At 43.5% G+C, this 24996-nt stretch overlaps 1 protein-coding gene across 1 annotated transcript in view; it reads right to left on the bottom strand.

The window, feature by feature from the left end:
* The window catches only part of malrd1 (MAM and LDL receptor class A domain containing 1), a 397527-nt gene that overhangs the window by 305771 nt on the left and 66760 nt on the right, over window positions 1-24996 (bottom strand). The window contains exons 9-10 of the mRNA XM_068007090.1: window positions 18653-18860; window positions 5849-5995 (exon numbers count right to left, since the gene is read on the bottom strand). Coding sequence (XP_067863191.1) covers window positions 5849-5995; window positions 18653-18860 — 355 coding nt within the window. The remainder of the gene's footprint in view (window positions 1-5848; window positions 5996-18652; window positions 18861-24996) is intronic.

The raw sequence follows: 24996 nt of genomic DNA, 5'->3' as shown, positions 1-24996 counted from the left end.
CCTTAGCTCCATCTGGTGCTGCTCCTCATTCCATGATAATGGCATACAATGCCATACCTACTCCTTCACCTGACGAAGGGGATAATCTCCGAAAGCTTGTGATTTTAAAATAAATTTGTTGGACTATAACCTGGTGTTGTACGATTTCTTACATTACTCCTTAGAAGGAACCCTCACAACATTCAAGAAGCATTTGGATGAGCACTTGAAATGCCATAGCATACAAGGCTACAGACCAAATTCTGGAATATGGGATTAGAGTAGACAGGGCTGATGGCCGGCGCGGACACGATGGGCCGAAGGGCCTCTATCCGTGCTGTATAACTCTATGACTCTATGAGAAGATCTCACTCTGGGTGGTGGGGGTGGGGGGAGGTGAGGGAGAATAGTTAAAGTCTCTTGGTGATCTCACACTGTCAGCAACAGTGAGAAGGGAGTCCAGGTCTGTGTGGGCAGAATGCCACAAAAGCCGCTGCAAAAAGTGGCTCCCAGCTGCAGAAATCATTGCTGAAACTTTTCAGACTCTTCAGGCTCAGAAACTCCTCACTTTGGCCTGTTTCAGCAGAACCTAGCAACAGCTGCACTTTATAATTCTCAGTCGAACTTACCCCAAGTGCTTTGTGAGTGTAAAAGCAAGAAACGCAGCGCTGCAGTGCTAGTGGCCCTCATTATAATATATTTAAATGAGGTCATTTGAGACTCTGCAGGTGGATGAGGGGAAGGACCAAAAAGTATGAAGAGATTTGAGATGATTGATATGGGACAGAGAAATCAGCTAAAATGGCTTGTTCCCCGTATTGAGGCCAAATAGACTTACCTGTCCTGAGTAAAAGCTGTAGTTATGCCAAAAACAGCATGGAAATTCTTAACCCACAGTTCTAAGATTCAAGCCAAGCCTTTTATAGATAACTTTTAAATACACACAATATTTCTCTTTGAGGAATACTAGCCTGTCACTTGTGAGATTTTCAAACAGTGTCTTGATTCTGTGAGATTTTCAAACTGTCCTTCTTATAAAATGTTTCCAATTGCCAACTGTCTATTTTTACCAGAATTGTTCTTATTTTTATATCCAGGAGAAGAGCTACTGGTACTTCATGGATTTAGAAAACTAGCACCTCAAATTAAAAAGAAACTGCCAGTCAAACACAAATTGAACGCAATGAAATCTGTATACATTTGAGAATTGTATGTTAGAACCTCTCTCAAGCTTATCACTAGGGAGAGTATCACAACAAATTTTGCAACATTCCACTCGGATAGGCTTGATACTAGACTTTGGCATCAGCTGGCTGTCATATTCCCTGTGCATACTGACTGAGTTTTAAAGGGGTAGCCACTAAACCAAAGCCTAGACAAAAATTCATCAATTTTGTTACACCTCCTCTCTGCTTTCCTCCAGATGGAGCAAATGACAGTGGGAGAACATTTAGGGAACAGTGATCATAGCATCATAAGGTTTAGATTTGTTATGGAAAAGGACAAGGAGAGTAAAAATACTTAATTGGAGGAGAGCCAATTTCAGTGGGTTGAGAACGGATCTGGCCCGGGTAAATTGGAATCAAAGATTGGCAGGCAAAACTGTTATCAAACAATGGGCGGCTTTTAAAGAGGAGATGGTTCAGGTACAGTCTAGGTACATTCCCACGAGGGGGAAAGGTAGGACAACCAAAGCCAGAGCTCCCTGGATGACGAACAAGATAGAGAGTAAGATGACGCAGAAAAAGGCGGCATATTCAGATGTCAGGTTGATAATACAAGTGAGAACCAGGCTGAATATAGAAAATGCAGAAGAGAAGTGAAAAATGAAATAAGAGGGGCAAAGAGAGAATATGAGAATAGACTGGCAGCCAACAAAAAAGGGAATCCAAAAGTCTTCTATAGGCATATAAATAATAAAGAGGAGGGGTGGGGTCGATTAGGGACCAAAAAGGGGACCTATGCATGGAGACAGAAGACATGGCTCAGGTACTAAATGAGTACTTTGCATCTATCTTTACCAAGGAAGAAGATGCTGCCAAAGTCACAGTAAAGGAGGAAGTAGCTGAGATACTGAATGGGCTAAAAATTGATAAAGAGGAGGTACTAGAAAGGCTGGCTGTACTTAAAGTAGATAATTCACCTGATCTGGATGAGATGCATCCTAGGTTGCTGAGGGAAGTAAAGGTGGAATTTGCGGAGGTAATGGCCATAATCTTCCAAACATCCGTAGATACGGGGGTGGTGCCAGAGGACTGGAGAATTGCAAATGTTACACCCTTGTTCAAAAAAGGGTGCAAGGATAAACCTGGCAACTACAGGCCAGTCAGTTTAACCACAGTGGTGGGGAAGCTCTTAGAAACGATAATCCGGAACAAAATTAATAGTCACTTGGACAAGTGTGGATTAATAAAGGAAAGCCAGCACGGATTTGTTAAAGGCAAATCGTGTTTAACTAACTTGATTGAGTTTTTTGATGAGGTTGATGAGGGCAATGCGGTTGATGTGGTGTATATGGACTTTCAAAAGGCGTTTGATAAAATGCCATATAATAGGCTTGTCAGCAAAATTGAAGCCCATGGAATAAAGGGGCATTGGGAGCATGGATACGAAATTGGCTAAGTGACAGGAAACAGAGAGTCGTGGTGAACGGTTGTTTTTCGGACCGGAGGAAGGTGTACAGTGGTGTTCCCCAGGGGTCGGTGCTAGGTCCACGACCTTTTTGATATAAATTAATGACTTGGACTTGGGTATACAGGGCACAATTTCAAAATTTGCAGATGTCACAAAACTTTGAAGTGTAGTAAACAGTGAGGAGGATAGGAATAGACTTCAAGAGGACACATACAGGCTGGTGGAATGGGCGGAAACATGGCAGATGAAATTTAATGCAGAGCAGTACATTTTGGCAGGAAGAATGAGGAGAGACAATATAAACTAAATGGTACAATTCTAAAGGGGATGCAGGAATAGAGAGACCTGGGGTATATGTGCACAAATCTTTGAAAGTGGCAGGACAGGTTGAGAAAGCGGTTAAAAAAGCACACGGGATCCTAGGCTTTATAAATAGAGACATAGAGTATAAAAGCAAGGAAGTTATGATGAACCTTTATAAAACATTGGTTCGGCCACAACTGGAATATTGTGTCCAATTCTGGGCACCGCACTTTAGGAAGAATGTGAAGGCCTTAGGGAGGGTGCAGAAAAGATTTACTGGAATGGTTCCGGGGATGAGGGACTTCAGTTATGTGGATAGATTGGAGAAGCTGGCGATGTTCTCCTTCGAGCAGAAAAGGTTAAGAGGAGATTTGATAGAAGTGTTCAAAATCATGAAGGGTTTGGATAAAGTAAATAAAGAGAAACTGTTCCCATTGGCAGAGGTGTCGAGAATGAAAGGTCACAGATTTAAGGTGATTGGCAAAAGATCCAAAAGCGACATGAGGAAATACTTTTTTAAGCACTGAGTAGTTATGATCTGGAATGTACTGCCTGAAAGGATGGTGGAAGCAGCTTCAATTGTGGCTTTCAAAAAGGAATTGGATAAATACTTGAAGGGAAAAAATTTGCAGGGCTACGGGGAAAGGGTGGGGGGAATGGGACTAACTGGATTGCTCTTACAAAGAGCCGGCACAGGCTCGGTGGGCCGAATGGCTTCCTTCTATGCTTAACGATTCTATGATTCTAAGATGTAATTAATTTCTAACAGTAATGAAGAAAATAATGGCATTAAAGAGTGACACATCCCCAGAGACCAGGTGGTTTCCATACCAGGGTTTTAAAGGAAGTAGGTGAGAACATTGCAGGTGCCCTAACTATAATCTTCTAAAGATCTCTCGATTCAGGAACCGTTCTTTTAGATCGGAAACTTGCACGTCACTCCTCTAGTTAAGAAAGATGAGAAAGGGAAACCAAGGAATTATAGACCAGTTAGCGTAACTTCTGACATCAGGAAATTACTAGAGTCTATAATTAAGGATAGAGTGACTGAACACCTTGAAAATTTTCAGCTGATCAGAGAGAGCCAGCATGGATTTGTAAAGGGTAGGTCATGCCTGACAAACCTGATTGAATATTTTAAAGAGGTGACTAAGATAGAGGACAGGGGAATGTCAATGGATATTGTTTATATGGACTTCCAGAAGGCATTCGATAAAGTCCCTCATAAAAGACTGATAGCTAAAGTTGAAGCCCATGGAATTGAGGGCAAATTATTGACCTGGTAAGGAAATTGGCTGAGCGGCAGGAGACAGAGAGTAGGGATAATGGGCAGGTACTCAGGAGTGACTGATGGTGTCCCACAGGGATCTGTGTTGGGGCCTCAACTATCCACTGTATTTATTAACAACTTAGATGATGGGATAGAGAGCCACATACCCAAGTTTGCTGATGACACAAAGATAGGCAGCATTGTAAGCAGTGTAGATGGAAGCATAAAATTACAGAGATATTAATAGATTAAGTGAATGGGCAAAACCATGGCAAATGGATTTCAATGTAGGCAAGTGTGAGGTCATCCACTTTGGACCTAAAAAGGATAGATCAGAGGACTTTCTAAATGGTGAAAAGCTCGAAACAATGGAGGTCCAAAGAGACTCAGGGGTCCACGTACTTAGATCATTAAAATGTCATAGACAGGTACAGAAAATAATCAAAAAAGCTAATGGAATGCTGGCCATTATATCTAGAATACAAGAGGGTAGAAGTTATGCTCCAGCTGTACAAAGCCTGGGTTAGACCACACCTGGAGTACTGTGTTCAGTTCTGAGCACTGCACCTTAGGAAGGATATATTGATCTTGGAGGGAGTGCAGTGTAGATTTACTAGAATAATACTTGGGCTCCAAAGGTTAATTTTTTTTTAATCCATTCATGGGATGTGGGCGTTGCTGGCAAGTTCAGCATTTATTACCCATCCCTAATTGCCCTTGAGAAGGTGGTGGTGAGCCACCTTCTTGAACTGCTGCAGTCTGTGTGGTGAAGGTTCTTCCACAGTGCTGTTAGGTAGGGAGTTCCAGGATTTTGATTACGAGGAGAGATTACACAAACCAGGGTTGCATTCCCTGGATCTAAGAAGATTAAGGGGCGATTTGATCGAAGTTTTCAAGATATTAAGGGGAACTGATAGGGTAGATAGAGAGAAACTATTTCCGCTGGTTGGGGAGTCTAGGGCTAGGGGACATAGCCTAAAAATTAGAGCCAGGACTTTCAGGAGCGAAGTTAGGAAACACTTCTACACGCAAAGGGAGGTAGAAGTTTGGAACACTCTTTCACAAACAGCAGTTGATGCTACCTCAGTTGTTAATTTTAAATCTGAGATTGATAGATTTTTGTTAACCAAAGGTATTAAGGGATATGGAGCTAAGATGGGTATATGGAGTTAGGTCACAGATCAGTCATGATCTCATTGAATGGCAGAATAGGCTCGAGGGGCTAATTTCAGTTACTTCTGTTCCTATGTTACTAGATGTCTCTTGAAAATCTATCTTGTCAACCATACTTTCAGTTCCCTCTCCCCTTTAACCCTCCTCAACTCCCAACACCCCTCAACTCTCACCCCCCACCCTCCCCGCAACCCCCCCACCCCCCAAATCTCCACCCCCCCCCAACTCCATCTCCCACCCCCCCTCATGTCCTGCTTGCCATCCTTCTCTCTTCCTTTAAAGCACTCTGAACCATTCCGCAATAGCCTTATCATGTGGCCTAGCAAACACTGATGAAATGTAACCATTTTTTAAACTGGTATCAGCCATTAACCTGTGCTCACCCTAGTGGACTGGCAAGCTTCTGGGATGCTGAGCTTTCCATTATATGTCACAGACAAAAACAAAATCATGTCAGTGAGTAACAAAGTGATTGCAGTGAGTCCTCACCTTGGTTGGTATTAGTTGTGTGGTCTGTATTAGGTAATCCTGACCCTGAGGATGTTTGGCCCTGTCCTCTAACCCACACAGGACCATCAGAGGTCAGCTGTTTCCACTCACAGAAACTGGACTCGAAGTTGCACAAGGTATAATTTGCTGGAAAACAAAAAGCAAGGGAATGAGACAACATTAAGATAATCAGAGAGCTTCTCAGCATTGCACTGAGGAGGTCTCCATCGCCTCCTTTATGGCACACTATAAAAATGATGGGCCATGGGAAATAAAAGTGCAGAGCAATTAAAATTATATCTATCTTAGCATTTGCTCCTTGAAATGTGGCACAAACACAAATTTGCCATGAAACAAATGCAACAGAATTTTGCCTTGTATTTTTAATGATATAAATTTTATTCATGGACAAGATTTTTAGACTTGAAGCTCTGCACATTCCAGTACTGTTGGATTATATATAGGGTGTAATTTATTTCTTAGCAACTCTTTGCCAGAATAAGGTCTTCATAATACTATATGAGCAGTGAAATGATGCCACATCATCAGTAGCCATTAACCTATATTGCACTGGTGGTACCAGGCTCTGCAATACAAAGATAAAAACAAAACACGTTATCTAATGATGAATAAACTATGGACTGTAATATAATGAACTAATAGCTGGCAATGCGTTTCAGGTAGTAATTTAGTCTCAGGGTTCTGACAAGGTTAGAACAGCTAGACTGAATTACTGCCTTGTATTCTATTTGCATAACTGCTCTTCACTTATTTGAGTCACATATTTTTCAGTACTCAAGCTAAACTGAGTTGAAATTTAAACCCAGCCAAGTAAAAAATTTAAAATGTAACAATATATTAAAACTTCAATGTCTCCTAATAGCATAATATAACATTGTTCATGGTAGGTCTGAAGTTATGATATTGCAAGGAGGGGCGGATGCCTCCCCCCCCATCGCCCGCGTCTCTACTGAAAGGATTTAGAAGGAAATTTGTAAGAGATCTGCTCAGAAACAAGAAAGCCTTATTTAGATTGGTTCCTGAAAAAAAAAGCACCAAAATTCCAAAGTTTTGAAAGGTGTAATTTGTGCACAGTGGGAGTGGAGGGGAAGGAATTTGGGCAGGACCTGTTTCTCTTGGATTTCCACCCCTTTCTGCCATCACAATGAAATTCCTTGTTGGGGGTGGGGGCGGGTGCTTCTCCCGCCCATCCCCTCCCATCATGTCATTTTTGGAGACAGGACCTGGTGGGATGTTGGGTGCCCCAGAAATCTCACCAGTTCTTCTTATTGTACGACTAGTAGGTTTGGCTTGTTGTTAAAGGGCCACGAGTGGATCCCACAATGCCATATCGAAACAGTAATAATCTCTCTTAGATCGATTGCCTTGTGGATATCAACAAACCAGCAAGGGAGCAGCATGAATGAAAATTGGGATATTTTAAAATTTAGGCTCATGCTGTTTTTCACTATAATCCAATTCACACTATAATCCATTTTTCATCACCACTTCTCAAAGTCCTGTGAGGATGGGCTCACAGTGAAGCAGCAGGTGCAGATTCACTGGAAGTTGTAGTTGCGAACCTGCACACAAGTGGCTCCCCAATTGACCGAAGCAGCAATGGAGTTCAGCAGCCCCCTGAGTGACTTGAACAGTCCTATTTAGGGCTGCGCTGCTCACCTCATTGATGTGAGGAAAGGGCTAGAAAAAGTGCCCTAAAACAATACCTGCTTCACTAACTTCTGGCCAGTTTACTGCAGCTGGCGACAATTCCACATAAGTGGCAGAAACAATAAGAGAACCAAACAGCTAAATATAGCAGCTTGGAATGTGAGAACGCTCCAGGACACTGAGTCAACAAATAGGCCTGAAAGGAGAAGTGCACTGATCGGTAGGGAACGAGGACGGTGCAATATTGACTTTGCTGCTCACAGTGAAACCCGTTTAGCTGAAGGTGGTCAGCTGAAAGAGGTTGGTGCAGAATACACATTCTTCTGGATAGGGTGCTCCAAAAAGGAACGTTGAGAAACTGGGACGTTGAGAATCCAACATGATAGCCAAGCTTGAAAGTCATCAAAAAGGAGTCAGTGACCGCCTGATGATAATGAGGCCATAAGAAGTATACCATTATTACCAGTCCTAGAAGGTGGTCATTGGTAGACATGGCATAGAGAAGTGCAACAGTAATGGAACACTGCTCCTTAGGATGTGTGCAGAACATCATCTGACCATCACCAACACACTCCAGGCAACCACCAAAGTATATGGATGCAATCTTGTTTCCAACATCGACACTTGATTGACATCCCTTTTGTGGATCAGTGTGCTGAGTGTTGGACGGACCACAGACTCATCCGAGCAAAACTTTATCTCCAGAACATAGAGTGAAAAGCCCCTGAGCAGATTAAATGTCACCAAACTTAAAGTAGCAAGAGTGGAAGATCAGCTCATTCGAACTGTGGAAGATCATCTCAGCACTGTCAACACAGCATCTGGCATCAACGAAATGGACTGGAGCAACTTGAGGGATGCCTTGGTAATATGCAGCCAATAAGACCCTAGGACCAAAAACCAGAAAATCCCAAGATTGGTTTGATGAGAATGACACAGAGATAATTGAATGGCTCTGTGAGAAACACATTTTTCACCAAGCATGTTTGTAAGACCTGTCATCAAAATCAAAGAAAACTGCACATAGCAATAAGCGTAGTGATCTTCAATCGAAGCTGACATCCATGGAGGAAAAGTGATGGAGTGACAAAGCTGAGGAAATCCAAATGTACGCTGACATGCATGATATGAAAAAGTTCGATGAGGCAGTATGAACCATCTATGGCCCCCTGTCTGGAGGCACCACTCCCCTAATGAGTGTTGATGGTTCCGCTTTCTTGACTGATAAGACCCAAATCTTGGACAGATGGGTTACCCATTTTAAGTACCTACTAAACCAGAAGAGCAGCAAAGGAAATTAGGTCATAGATCAACTACCTTAAAGTCCGCTCATAGTGGCTGTGGCTGAAGAACCTTAATTTTGAGAGACCGTTAATGCTATCAAGTCTCTCTCCAGTGGCAAGGCATCAGGTTCCAATGCAATACCTGCTGAGATATCAAGCTGATGGACATCAACTAAAAGGCATCAAGGAATATGGGGAGAGAGCGGGAATATGGTATTGAGATAGAGGATCAGCCAGGAACACATTGAATGGCGGAGCAGGCTCGAAGGGCCGAATGGCCGACTCCTCCTCCTATTTTCTATGTTTCTATGTTTCAACGAGCTCAACATTCCAGACGCTGAGGTCCTCAGAAGAACAAAGCCAGGCATAGAGGCAATGATAGTAATGTGGTTAATTCTTAATCGCCCTCTGAAATGGCCTAACAAGCCACTCAGTTGTACAATCTCGCTACAGAAAGTCACAATAACAATAAAACCGGATGGATCACCCGGCACGAACCACTAGGCACCGGACACGACAAAAGCAAACCAAGCCCAGTTGACCCTGCAAATCCTCCTCATGAACATCTGGGGACCTGTGCCAAAATTGGAAGAGCTATCCCACAGACTAGTTAAGCAACAGCCTGACATAGTCATATTCACAGAATCATACCTTTCAGCCAATGTCCCAGACTCTTCCATCACCATCCCTGGGTATGTCCTGCCCTAGTGGCAGGACAGACCCACCAGAGGTGGCGGTACAGTGATATACAGTCAGGAGGGAGTGGCCCTGGGAGTCCTCAACATTGACTCCTGACCCCATGAAATCTCATGGCATCAGGTCAAACATGGGCAAGGAAACCTCCTGCTGATTACCACCCACTGCCCTCACTCAGCTGATGAATCAGACCTCCTCCATGTTGAGCACCACTTGGAGGAAGCACTGAGGGTAGCAAGGGCACAGAATGTACTCTGGGTGGGGGACTTCAATGTCCATCACCAAGAGTGGCTCGGTAGCACCACTACTGACCGAGCTGGCCGAGTCCTGAAGGACGTAGCTGCCAACCTGGGCCTGTGGCAAGTGGTGAGAGAACCAACACAAGAGAAAAACCTACTTGACCTCATCATCACCAATCTACCTGTCGCAGATGTATCTGTCCATCACAGTATTGGTAGGAATGACCACCGCACAGTCCTTGTGGAGACGAAGTCCCGTCTTCACACTGAGGACACCATCCAACATGTTGTGTGGTACTACCACCGTGCTAAATAGGATAGATTCAGAACAGATCTAGCAGCTCAAAACTGGGCATCCATGAGGCGCTGTGGGCCATCAGCAGCAGCAGAATTGTATTCAAGCACAATCTGCAACCTCATAGCCTGGCATATTCCTCACTCTACCATTACCAACAAGCCAGGGGATCAACCCTGGTTCAATGAGGATTGTAGAAGAGCATGCCAGGAGCAGCACCAGGCGTACCTAAAAATGAGGTACCAACCTGGTGAAGCTACAACACAGGACTACATGCATGCTAAACAGCGGAAGCAACATGCTATAGACAGAGCCAAGCGATTTCACAACGGATCAGATCAAAGCTCTGCAGTCCTGCCACATCCAGTCATGAATGATGGTGCACAATTAAACAACTAATAGGAGGAGGAGGCACTGTGAATATCCCCATCCTTGAAGGCAATGGGAATCAGGGGGAAAACTCTCCAGTGGCTGGAGTCATACCTAGCACAAAGGAAGATGGTAGTGGTTGTTGGAGGCCAATTATCTCAGCCTCAGGGCATTGCTGCAGGAGTTCCTCAGGGCAGTGTCCCAGACCCAACCATCTTCAGCTGCTTCATCAAAGACCTTCCCTCCATCATAAGGTCAGAAATGGGGATGTTCGCTGATGATTACACAGTGTTCCGTTCCATTCGCAACCCCTCAAATAATGAAGCAGTCCGAGCCCGCATGCAGCAAGACCTGGATAACATCCAGGCTTGGGCTGATAAGTGGCAAGTAACATTCACGCCAGACAAGTGCCAGGCGATGGCCATCTCCAACAAGAGTGAGTCTATCCACCTCCCCTTGACATTCAATGGCATTAGCATCGCCGAATCCCCCACCATCAACATCCTCGGGGTCACCATTGACCAGAAACTTAACTGAACCAGCCACATAAATACTGTGGGTACAAGAGCAGATCAGAGGCTGGGTATTCTGCAGCTAGTGACTCACCTCCTGACTCCCCAAAGCCTTTCCACCATCTACAAGACACAAGTCAGGAGTGTGATGGAATACTCTCCACTTGCCTGGATGAATGCAGCTCCAACAACACTCAAGAAGCTCGACACCATCCAGGACAAAGCAGCCCGCTTGATTAGCACCCCATCCACCACCCTAAACATTCGCTCCCTTCACCACCAGCGCACGGTGCCTGCAGTGTGTACCATCTACAGGATGCTCTGCAGCAATTCGCCAAGGCTTCTTCGACAGCACCTCCCAAACCTGCGACCTCTACCACCTAGAAGGACAAGGGCAGCAGGCGCATGGGAACAACACCACCTGCACATTCCCCTCCAAGTCACACACCATCCCATTTGGATATATCGCCATTCCTTCATCGTCGCTGGGTCAAAATCCTGGAACTCCCGACCTGAGAGCTCTGTGGGAGAACCTTCACCACATGGACTGCTGTGGTTCAAGAAGGCAGCTCACCACCACCTTCTCAAGGGCAATCAGGGATGGGCAATAAATGCTGGCCTTGCCAGTAACGCCCACATCTCATGAACGAGTAAAAAAAAAGGCACAGCTAAGGTGGGCTAGTCACTTAATCCGAATGTCTAATATTAGACCAGTCGAGAAGGTACATAGGAACATAGGAACAGGAGTAGGCCATTCAGCCCCTCGTGCCTGCTCCGCCATTTGATAAGTTCATGGCTGATCTGTGATCTAACTCCATATACCTGCCTTTGGCCCATATCCCTTAATACCTTTGGTTGCCAAAAAGCTATCAATCTCAGATTTAAATTTAGCAATTGAGCTGGTATCAATTGCCGTTTGCGGAAGAGAGTTCCAAACTTCTACAATCCTTTGTGTGTAGAAATGTTTTCTAATCTCGCTCCTGAAAGGTCCGGCTCTAATTTTAGACTGTGCCCCCTACTCCTAAAATCCCCAACCAGCGGAAATAGTTTCTCTCCATCCACCCTATCTGTTCCCCTTAATATCTTATAAACTTCGATCAGATCACCCCTTAACCTTCGAAACTCTAGAGAATACAACCCCAATTTGTGTAATCTCTCCTCGTAACTTAACCCTTGAAGTCCGGGTATCATTCTAGTAAACCTACGCTGCACTCCCTCCAAGGCCAATATGTCCTTCCGAAGGTGTGATGCCCAGAACTGCTCACGGTACTCCAGGTGCGGTCTAACCAGGGTTTTGTAAAGCTGCAGCATAACTTCTGCCCCCTTGTACTCTGGTCCTCTAGATATAAAGGCCAGCATTCCATTAGCCTTCTTGATTATTTTCTGCACCTGTTCATGACACTTCAATGATCTATGTACCTGAAGCCCTAAGTCCCTTTGGACATCCACTGTTTTTAACTTTTTACCATTTAGAAAGTACCCTGTTCTATCCTTTTTTGATCCAAAGTGGATGACCTCACATTTGTCTACATTGAATTCCATTTGCCACAGTTCTGCCCATTCACCTAATCTATCAATATCGCTTTGTAATTTTATGTTTTCATCTACACTGCTTACAATGCCACCAATCTTTGTGTCATTCTGAATTTTGGTAAATGCTGTTGTGGTGTTCAGTTCAAAAGATATAACGATAGACTGAAGACCAATCAAAAAAAAATGTGACATCTCAAATGACACATGGTAGCATGATGCTTGTGATGGGATAAAGTGGCAAAAGATGATTCCCAATGACACGACAAAGCTTGAAGCAAGTCATACCCAGCTAACCAAATAAAATATGGCCCAAAGGAAATTAAGGAAAGATCAGCCTTTAGATCAATCTGACATCCAATGTCCAATGGGTGGGAAATCATTCCTCACGAAAATCGGACTTTATAGTCATAGGAGAACCCAAGACCTATACTAATTGGAGATAAATTACAGGCCATCATCGACAACGATGGATACACCATCTTTGTTATATGCACACATTATATGAACACATATACACATCTTTTCTATATAATATCTTCCTTTACCGATGTACTTCATTTTAATCGCTCACCTGCTCTAAAACTGAGTTAAACGGCAAGATGGTGTACAAGGTATACCGGTTGGAATCAAATATCTTGTATTAAGCAGTACAAGGAGGGGGAGACTGGCACAGTTCTGGGTTTTGGTATCACTGGGCAATGGTCCTGGGCTTTGGCAGACATGTGGTAGGTACCCCGTAGCTTTTGAAATTTGGGAAGCTGAGATGTCGAGTTGTTTGGAGCATAGGAGTTTCACTGCAGTGCAGGCTGAGGAGCTGGAAGATGCAAATCCAAGGCACTATAGCACCACCACTGGTTGGAGGGTGTAATTGCAGCCTGACAAATTTACATTGGCAGTTTCCATTATAAGTATTGACAATGATGGCCAAGAAATTGCTCTGAGTGGTGAACCAACAGTGCTTGCCGCTCCTTAGATTTGAACTAAGAATATAAGAACATAAGAAATAGGAGCAGGAGTAGGCCATACTCCATTAATGGTAGGGCATTGGGGAGAGTTATAGAACAAAGAGATCACAGGTGGATAGGGTGGTGAAGAAGGCATTCAGCATGCTTGGTTTCATTGGTCAGAACATTGAATACAGGAGTTGGGATGTCTTGATGAAGTTGTACAAGACATTAGTAAGGCCACACTTGGAATACTGTGTACAGTTCTGGTCACCCTATTATAGAAAGGATATTATTAAACTAGAAAGAGTGCAGAAAAGATTTACTAAGATGCTACCGGGACTTGATGGTTTGACTTATAGGGAAAGGTTGGAAAGACTGAGACTTTTTTCCCTGGAGAGTAGGAAGTTTAGTATAGAAGTCTACAAAATAATGAGGGGCATAGATAAGGTAGATAGTCAAAATCTTTTCCCAAAGGTAGGGGAGTCTATAACGAGAGGGCATAGATTTAAGGTGAGAGGGGAGAGATACAAAAGGGTCCAGAGGGGCAATTTTTTCACTCAAAGGGTGGTGAGTGTCTGGAACGAGCTACCAGAGGCAGTAGTAGAGGCGGGTACAATTTTGTCTTTTAAAAAGCATTTGGACAGTTACATGGGTAAGATGGGTATAGAGGGATATGGGCCAAGTGCAGGCAATTGGGACTAGCTTAGTGGTATAAACTGGGCGACATGGACATGTTGGGCCGAAGGGCCTGTTTCCATGTTGTAAACTTCTATGATTCTATGATTCTATAAGGCCCCTCGAGCCTGCGCCGCCATTCAATCAGATCATGGCTGATCTTCGATCTCAACTCACCCTCTAAGTTGCCACAGCCTTTTTGAGAACCAGGAAGTGAATCTCATTCACAAACTGCACAGAGTAAGAACCAGGAAGTGTCGGATAAGATTAGTAAATGTACTAAAAAATCAGATAGAGAAAGTAAAATGAAGAGAGAGTAAGATAAAAAAAGAAATAAAAGAGTAAAAGAGTCAGAAGTAAAAAGTAAAAAAATTAAAATGTTTTTAATTTACAATTTTTTTTAGCTGTCCAAAAGCTATTAAAATCGGGAGCAATGACACTCCACATTTTTTAAAAGCTAATTTTTAGTGTCAGAGAGCTTGTTTGGCTGTCATTAATACTCACCGTTAAAAGTTAGTTTAGACCTGATATAACTCAGTATACTTTTTTTTTGGCAAGATTAGTTAGTTTCCAGCTGGGCAGGAGAGCAAGTTCGCGCTGGTCCATTGATTCCTGCCTGCGATATCCCTTTAATGCAAATCTGTCAGATCAGCAGGGAATCAGGAGGAGCAAGTTCCGGATTTCCACATTTGACTGCGCATATGTGGTAGCTGGAGGTTGCTCTTCGATTTGCCCATTAATAACAGTGAGTGCGGTTAGACTCACCGTTATTTTACGAGCAATTTCTGGCCCATCATTTGGAAAAATTTAATAGGAAGTGCACACAGGCGTAAGATTTTGAATATGTTCCAAGTTGATCTTCCATGGGATTGTAAACGAGGAGTCAAGACCAAGTGTAATCTTTAGGTGAAAATCGATTAGAGGGCAGGAGATAATTAGACCAGAGCACATGAACATAATTCAGTCCCCATTTTAAATCATACATTCAGACCTTATTTTTAATATAACACTTTGATTTGAAATTATTTATAGTTAAATAGCAACATTTATGGGAATTTGGGAAGCAGAGAAGTAGACTTGGTCAGAGCATGTGAGTTTCTCTGCCGCATAGGCTGTGGAGCTGGGAGGTGTCACTCTAATTCGTGAGACAGTATAATTACAGTATGACAAGTTTAAATAAGCATCTTCCATTATAAATAAGGATATAAGAATTTATTATGAAAAATATTTAGTGTGTGCAAATGTAAACTTTTAAACATACAACCGAAATACTGTATAGATATTTTAAACATCAAGTAATGTGTAATCAGAACAGTCTGCTGTGCTTTTTCTTTCTCGCTCTCACTGAGACACAGACAGCCTTTCTGTTTTAAAAAAATGCAATATAAATTCACCTGAATGAAGCTTTTGAAATATCTCCTCTAGCTTTTCTTCAAATAATTTTGAAAAATGACTCAATAAATTTTGTTACAGACAGAGAGAAGCATTCTATCACTTGGCTTGCTTAAATACTATTGATATATTCTGGGAAATTGCACACATTGCACGTGCTCAGACTGCAGGACCTGCCTTCAGCTTGGAGTCACACACTGGACAAAAATATCAAGGCTAAGCCCAGGTTTTTGGGAGAGGCTGAGACCTTCAAGTAAAAACCGTAATGATGGTTTTAAAAGATACAAAAACCAATTCGACATTGGTGAAAAATATTGCACAATGGAAAGTATGACCATTTGAAAAATGAGTATCGATCCATGAACAAAATGCTAAAACAGAAATGCTAAAAAGAAAGAAGATCTTACTAATACATTTATCTCATATTGCACAAATGTAAGGAGTCGCACAACAACAGGTTATAGTCCAACAGCTTTATTTGAAATCACAAGCTTTCGGAGCTTTCCTCCTTCGTCACTTCACCTGACGAAGGAGCAAAGCCCCGAAAGCTTGTGATTTCAAATAAAGCTGTTGGACTATAATCTGGTGTGCGACTCCTTACATTTGTCCACCCCAGTCCATCACCGGCATCTCCACATCATATTGCACAAGTAGCTGAACTTGGCAGCAACACAGCGTATTGTCCCTATTGTATTAACTAGGGTATAGATTTATTTGGATTACAGGTGCACTTGTCTAACACTGAAACTAATGAGGTGTACCACTGTCAGTAAATCTGGCAGTGCATGCAAGATTATAAAAATGAGCACATTAGTAAACCTTGTCCTTATTTTTGTGAGATGTGTTTGTAATTTTTCATGTTATCGTGGGAGCAGAAGCAAAGATTCACCTCCTGGCCATGGTCTGCTTTATTCCAGGTGGTTAAGGAGCACAAGAGGAGTGGGGGTGGGTGCAGATCTAAGATTATGTAACAAATCGGAAATGATTGAACAAGTTAAGGCTAGGGAACATCTTGGAAACAGAAATGGAAACATAACTGAGTTTGGTGCCCTGCCTACCATGGATAAGGAGAGTACAACAGAGATTCTTAATTTTAGGAAGGGGGACTTTGAGGGAATGAGAAAGCAGTTAATGAAGCCGGACTGGAATAGACTGTTAGAGGGATAAAGTTTTGAGGAGAAATGGTATATCTTTAAGAGCAGATAATGGAGTGATTTTAACCCTGCCCGCTCAGCGGAAACCGGCCAGTTAAAATCATCCATGGTACTCATCCGCCAATGTCCCACACCAATCCCGAAAGGCTATGATATTAATGTGCTCTTCTGAGCAAGCATGAGGGACACCCACAGGGTGCTGGCTGGGTCCTTCTTTAAAAATGTAGATCGATGATGTTATCAGGTCCCAACTGCTATTTTAACTGTGAGCCAGAGTGGGAAAGCAATAAGGTGTAAGAGGAGTTGGAACCAGAAGAGGCCCAAAAAGGTAAGCATTTTGACTTTTTTAAAACTTTTCTTCTGCAGACAGGAGGAGCAGGAGTGCTGCTCTTGGCGTCACAAGGAAAGTTGAGGCTTCCTTTGCCCTGGGCATCCCCCCCCCTGCCCCCCGATTATGAGGCCCTCCTGAAACCCCATCCCCATGAAGTATCTGAATGCTGGGGACCATTCTTTCGAGTCCCTGGCGGTGGCCTCCTGCTTCCCGCTGGTTTCCGATGGGAACAGGCCAAGGGCATGCAGATGAGGCCTGGGAGTTAAAATCTCTCAGGCCTCACACTGCCAAACTCAAAACAGTTTGCTATCTGCCTTGGCCCCCTCCCACCTAATTTCCATCCCGAGTTATAATCGGGTCTAATGAATCTATAAAAGGCACTGGTACGGCCACACTTGGAATAATGTCTAGTAACCATACTACAGCAAGGATATCCAGGTTTTGGGGGCAGTCTAAAAAGAGGCAACCAACTGATACCACGCTTAAAGCATCTGAGTTATGAGAAGAGAGTAAGAGCCTGGTATTCATTACTCTGGAGAGAGAAGGTTCAGGGGAGATATGATTCAAATAATCAAGATTCTTAAACAAATATAAATTGAACCACAATAATGTGTTCCAGATCACCACAAATTCTAGAATCAGGTTACACAGGCTCCAAGTTAGAAGAGGGGATAGTGCACAAGCATTAGATTCAGTTACTTTATGCATAGGGTGGTGACCATGTTGAATGGAGTGCCCACGGGGACAGAGGTGGAAAATTAAGGGCGAATTAGTTGATATTTGAAGGGATGAATTATTTTGGGACTGGTCAGATGAACTGTGTAGTCTTTTCCAGTCCTCTAAGTTCTATTTTCCTATATTCACTTCTGTATACACACAGGCAGAGATATTAGTGTGTACCTACTTAATATGTGCAGTTGAAGTAGCCGTTTCAATGCAATTAATGGCAGTATGACATATATTGGCTTGACTTGTTATACTGAGGGCAACAGAGTGCTAGCCCATTTCCACAACACCTGCTGGATAGATCCCACAGGAAGTGGAGCAACTGATTTGAACTGCAGTTTACCTGTTTTATATTCAAATATGCACAGTTAATTTACAACAGCAAAAGTGTGCATTCAAAGTGAAAATCACACTGTAACAAGTGCATAAAGAAGCCTGGTTGACCAAACTTATTTGCTTAGGACCCTCATAGTCATCATGGGAGTAGGCTTTCCAGCAATCCAAATTAAATTCAAACATAGATCCTTTCGATAAAAGGATAGTGTCCATTGCATCAACCATATCATGACATTCATATAATGGTAATGCATTTTCAGTAATTAACTTAATCCCTGATATTTTTCTCTGTACATTACTTTTAACAAATTCATAAAAATATTTATGAATATTTATGAATAACTAAATATTTATGAATATTTATGAATGAGTGAATGTGCAGAAGAAAAATCAGGGAATGGCTGCACATAATTTTCTCTATTTAAATAGTATGTGCTCGTGGAGAATATTTGCCCCCAAATGCTTCCATGGAAAGAGGACTGCATGAATCAGAGATAGAAATGTAATCAGTACTTTTCAAGATTTTGCCTATATTAATCCTGACAATCCTGGAAAAGCATTCAAATATATTTTCATGGGTTGAAATGTTAAAACCAACAGAAAGCTAAAACATAATATCTGACCAAAGAAAGACGGGTGACCTACAGCACACTGCTTCTTCTTCATCTGCACCATCATAGCAATTGGTCTGGAAGTTGCAAACTGAATTCATAGGAATGCAGTGACCTGTTCCACAAGTGAAAGTTGAAGGCGGGCAGGATTCTGGTACAAGTGCCAGGTCACAGTCATTGAATCGCAAACTATCCAGGGCCAAGAAGCCTGCTTTGCTTTGAATAGAACCTAGAAATACAACCTGTAGAAACATAGGGACAGTAATCAGAAACTGAGCCAAATATGATAATTGCTTTACACTGAAGCATAAAAACATAATTCATTTTTAGCCACTGAGGGGCTGAAAATCCACGGCCTTTCCAGTGCACTTGTATTGTAAGTCCAGTAGACATATTGCTGAATGTCTGAAAGTTAGGCCAGAAACCATCATATCTGTGTCCTGGCCTTCCCCATTAGTTTTCACAGGGCCTTGTTTGGGGCAAACACTCTCCAGTCAAGTCTTCTGAGTTTAATTTCTCCCTTTGTTGACTTCTAAAATGTATTATACACACTTCCCAGTTCTACAACCTCTACCACCCAGAAGGACAAGAGTAGCAAGCTAATGGGAACACTATCATCTCCAAGGCACACACCATTCTGACTTGGATATATACCACTATTCCTTCATCATTGTTGGGTCAAAATCCTGGAATTCCATACCTAAGACAATCATGGGATCACCATCACCACAAGGACTGCAGCGTTTCAAGGAGAAGACTCACCATCACTTTGTCAAGGCAACTGGGGATGGTCAATAAATGTGCGGATGCTTGCATCGCCCATATCCCAAGAACAAATATTAAAATATAATTATTATTTTGCTCTGTCTTTGGAAAGAGTAGAAGGTGAATTTGGATTAGGTACAATGGTGCACCTGTGATGGTGATATAATGGTGAGCATAACTGCCTTCCAAGCAAGCAACCTGAGTCTGCTTCCCAGCCATCTCTTAAAAGTGGAGGGCAGAGCAATCCTAAACAACCCATGATTGTGCTCACAACGTAATTCAGTCCAAGATCAAAAATATACATGCCCTTGCAATCATTTTGCAGAGGTTTAACCATTTGTCTACAGGTTTAACCAACTCCACTAACAGTTAATGCTGCTGAATCGCATTATTGTAATCCTTTTGATTAATATTGCAATAGCTGCTCTACATACATTTAATAAGTTGGATGAATGCCAAATTACACAGATGCTTGCATATATTTTTCAACAGTCCTGCTTTACAGGACTTTTCCCAATGTTTCTCTGAAGTAACAGACAGATTCATCTCCATATGCTTTCGAATCTAAAGATTTCCGAGGGACCACCCTCATTCCCAAGCACAGAATGTTTGTTGGTAATTATCCCTCTATACTTGGTAAATCAACAATGTTATAAATAGAAAGCAAAACACAGCAAATGCTGGAAATCTGTGACAAAAACAGAAAATGCTTGAAACACAAAACAGGTCAGTCAGCAACTGTGAAGAGAACAGGTCAATGTTTGAGGCTAGACCCTTCTTCAGAATATGCCAATCATTTTTACTATTTGACGAGATTTACTCTGATCATCTGCATTTCTATAACAAAATGCAACAATTGGCTGTCACATGTTGCAAAAACAATGAATTCAAAGAGCTTGATGAAAAAAATGCACAGTTCTGGCTTTTCCTCCCAAATAGAATAAAAGATTTGACAACTCAATTTCTTGGAGGCAATGCCCCTTTAAATCCATTTTGCCTTTTGTACTGATCTCACCAGAACTGAATATAAGCCAAATATATTTGAAATTGGCAAATAGCTGCTACTCGTAGCATAAACACGCTGCATTTCACTGATGCAAGAAAAACAGAAGGGCCATTGCTGATCTCCATCACAAAATAATGACACAATGACCATCAGCTAGAGAAAGCCGAGTATGGGGCTTTCAAGTGCTCATTAAGCCCTCAGTCTATCAGCTTTAAAGCGTTGCTGGGGCTGTGGGGTAGAGACAAGTGCTTTATTTCATTGCCAGGAACATCTCAAATTTGTGAAACAACATATTGTTATAACCAAACACAACTTTCATTTCAATAATGGCCTAGAAATTTGATCATGTTGCGCCCGTTGTCCTGGTTTAAAATGGGTACCAAACGGTCCAATATGGCGGGTGGCAGCCATATGCTCATTCCATGCCGGAAATACTCCACCGCAATATTGGATCAGGCTCCTCTGTTGGCGTCCAGGATTGAAAATATTTAAATAAGGGTCCTATGCTTGTTGTCGGATCCTTTTGTGAAATTGGTCTGCTTCAGCACCTGACTTGCCACATGATAAACTCACCCAGCAACTTGTGGTGCTGACAGCCAGCAAAGACCGTGCACTAACGCTGTTTAAAAAGCTCATCGCCTCCATGCAGGTTAGCTGCTGGTTTGCCCTTTTAGGCGGCTGGTTAACTTCTGGACGTTTTCTTCTTGCCTATTTTCTGTCTTCCTCAACTGACCTCTGACCTGCTATCAAGCTTTTGCTGGTGCTGGACTGCTTCCGTCTGCCTTCAAAACAGCTTCATTACAGTCATGGGTGGCCTGGTAGGTCCACCTTTGGGGCTGGAGGAGGAGGAGCAGCAAGAAAGACGAGATAGAGCAGGAGCATTTGGGAGAAGAGGGAGGAGGAGGGCACTGCGCACGAAGCCACACCCACAGCAGGTCTTCAGGGAGCACTTCTTATAAGTCAGTTTCATTGAGGAACAATGGCCCCATTATTTACTTGGGGCCATGAAGAGAGTGGGTGGGGGGAGTGGGGATGATTTCCAGATGGGAAACACGGAAGTACTGTTTTCCCAGACGTCCTTACGATTTTGATGTCTTTTAAATCTCTTCAGCAGGTTTCCCGCCCGACAGGCAGCCAGGTTGACAGGCTGACTGCCTGGTCGATGGGAAAGCAGCTGGGGAACAGATGTCAGGTAAGTGAGTGGTAAGTAGTTTTTCTTTCCTTTTTTATTCTCTTGACATTGTAGTTGTTGTTAAGCTAACTTAAGGGTTAAGTCATGGCAGGAGATCCCAGGGCCGTGTCATGTTCCTCTTGTGGGATGTGGGAATTCAGGGCTCCTTCCTGTATCCCTGATTCCTTCACCTGCGGGAAGTGTGTCCAGCTGCAGCTATTGTTTGACCGCTTGACGGCTCTGGAGCTGCGGATGGACTCACTTTGGAGCATCCGCGATGCTGAGAAAGTCGTGGATAGCACGTTCAGTGAGTTGGTCACACCGCAGATAAAAATGACTGAGGGAGATAGTGAATGGGTGACCAACAGACAGAGGAAGGGTAGGAAGGCAGTGCAGGGGTCCCCTGCGGTCATCTCCCTCCAAAACAGGTATACCGTTTTGGATATTGTTGGGGGAGATGGCTCACCAGGGGAAGGTGGCAGTGGCCAGGTTCATGGCACCGTGGCTGGCTCTGCTGCACAGGAGGGCAGGAAAAAGAGTGGCAGAGCTATAGTGATAGGGGACTCGATTGTAAGGGGAATAGACAGGCGTTTCTGCGGACGCAACCGAGACTCCAGGATGGTATGTTGCCTCCCTGGTGCAAGGGTCAGGGATGTCTCGGAGCGGCTGCAGGGCATTCTGGAGGGGGAGGGTGAACAGCCAGTTGTCGTGGTGCATATAGGCACCAACGATATAGGTAAAAAACAGGATGAGGTCCTACAAGCTGAAATTAGGGAGTTAGGAGTTAAACTAAAGAGTAGGACCTCAAAGGTAGTAATCTCAGGATTGCTACCAGTGCCACGGGCTAGTCAGAGTAGGAATGACAGGATAGCTAAGATGAATACGTGGCTTGAGAGATGGTGCAAGAGGGAGGGATTCAAATTCCTGGGCCATTGGATCCGGTTCTGGGGGAGGTGGGACCAGTACAAATTGGATGGTCTGCATCTGGGCAGGACTGGAACCAATGTCCTAGGGGGAGTGTTTGCTAGTGTTGTTGGGGAAGGTTTAAACTAATGTGGCAGGGGGATGGGAACCGATGCAGGAAGTCAGTGGGAAATAAAGTGGTGACAGAAACAAAAGGCAGTAAGGGAGAGTGTACAGAACATGACCGGACAGATGGTCTGAGAAAGCAGGGCAAAGACCAAGGGAAGTCTAGATTAAACTGCATTTATTTCAATGCAAGAAGTCTGATGGGCAAGGCAGATGAACTCAGGGCATGGATGGGTACATGGGACTGGGATGTTATAGCTATTACTGAAACATGGCTAAGGGAGGGGCAGGACTGGCAGCTCAATGTTCCAGGGTACAGATGCTATAGGAAAGATAGAGCAGGAGGTAAGAGAGGAGGAGGAGTTGCGTTCTTGATTAGGGAGAACATCACGGCAGTAGTGAGAGGGGATATATCCGAGGGTTCGCCCACTGAGTCTATATGGGTAGAACTGAAAAATAAGAAGGGAGAGATCACTTTGATAGGATTGTACTACAGACCCCCAAATAGTCAACGGGAAATTGAGGAGCAAATATGTAAGGAGATTACTGACAGCTGCAAGAAAAATAGGGTGGTAATAGTAGGGGACTTTAACTTTCCCAACATTGACTGGGACAGCCATAGCATTAGGGGCTTGGATGGAGAGAAATTTGTTGAGTGTATTCAGGAGGAATTTCTCATTCAGTATGTGGATGGCCCGACTAGAGAGGGGGCAAAACTTGACCTCCTCTTGGGAAATAAGGAAGGGCAGGTGACAGAAGTGTTAGTGAGGGATCACTTTGGGACCAGTGATCATAATTCCATTAGTTTTAAGATAGCGATGGAGAAGGATAGGTCTGGCCCAAAAGTTAAAATTCTAAGTTGGGGAAAGGCCAATTTTGATGGTATTAGACAGGAACTTTCAGAAGTTGATTGGGAGAGTCTGTTGGCAGGCAAAGGGACGTCTGGTAAGTGGGAGGCTTTCAAAAGTGTGTTAACCAGGGTTCAGGGTAAGCACATTCCTTATAAAGTGAAGGGCAAGGCTGGTAGAAGTAGGGAACCTTGGATGACTCGGGAGATTGAGGCCCTAGTCAAAAAGAAGAAGGAGGCATATGACATGCATAGGCAGCTGGGATCAAGTGGATCCCTTGAAGAGTATAGAGATTGCCGGAGTAGAGTTAAGAGAGAAATCAGGAGGGCAAAAAGGGGACATGAGATTGCTTTGGCAGATAAGGCAAAGGAGAATCCAAAGAGCTTCTACAAGTACATAAAGGGCAAAAGAGTAACTAGGGAGAGAGTAGGGCCTCTTAAGGATCAACAAGGTCATCTATGTGCGGAACCACAAGAGATGGGTGAGATCCTGAATGAATATTTCACATCGGTATTTACGGTTGAGAAAGGCATGGATGTTAGGGAACTTGGGGAAATAAATAGTGATGTCTTGAGGAGTGTACATATTACAGAGAGGGAGGTGCTGGAAGTCTTAACGCGCATCAAGGTAGATAAATCTCCGGGACCTGATGAAATGTATCCCAGGACGTTATGGGAGGTTAGGGAGGAAATTGCGGGTCCCCGAGCAGAGATATTTGAATCGTCGACAGCTACAGGTGAGGTGCCTGAAGATTGGAGGGTAGCAAATGTTCTGCCTTTGTTTAAGAAGGGCGGCAGGGAAAAGCCTGGGAACTACAGACCGGTGAGCCTGACATCTGTAGTGGGTAAGTTGTTAGAGGGTATTCTGAGGGACAGGATCTACAGGCATTTGGAGAGGCAGGGACTGATTAGGAACAGTCAGCATAGTTTTGTGAGAGGAAAATCATGTCTCACGAATTTGATTGAGTTTTTTGAAGGGGTAACCAAGAAGATAGATGAGGGCTGTGCAGTAGACGTGGTCTACATGGACTTCAGCAAAGCCTTTGACAAGGTACCGCATGGTAGGTTGTTACATAAGGTTAGATCTCATGGGATTCATGGTGAGGTAGCCAATTGGATACAAAATTGGCTTGACGACAGAAGACAGAGGGTGGTTGTAGAGGGTTGTTTTTCAAACTGGAAGCCTGTGTCCAGCGGTGTGCCTCAGGGATCGGTGCTGGGTCCGCTGTTATTTGTTATTTATATTAATGATTTGGATGAGAATTTAGGAGGCATGGTTAGTAAGTTTGCAGATGACACCAAGATTGGTGGCATTGTGGACAGTGAAGAAGGTTATCTAGGATTGCAACGGGATCTTGATAAATTGGGCCAGTGGGTCGATGAATGGCAGATGGAGTTTAATTTAGATAAATGTGAGGTGATGCATTTTGGTAGATCGAATCGGGCCAGGACCTACTCCGTTAATGGTAGGGCGTTGGGGAGAGTTATTGAACAAAGAGATCTAGGAGTACAGGTTCATAGCTCCTTGAAAGTGGAGTCACAGGTGGATAGGGTGGTGAA

The sequence above is a fragment of the Heptranchias perlo genome, chromosome 2, assembly GCF_035084215.1.
Source record: "Heptranchias perlo isolate sHepPer1 chromosome 2, sHepPer1.hap1, whole genome shotgun sequence".
NCBI lineage: Eukaryota > Metazoa > Chordata > Chondrichthyes > Hexanchiformes > Hexanchidae > Heptranchias > Heptranchias perlo.
Note: the sequence above shows the minus strand (reverse complement) of the source record. Positions and strands in the feature narration are given on the sequence as shown.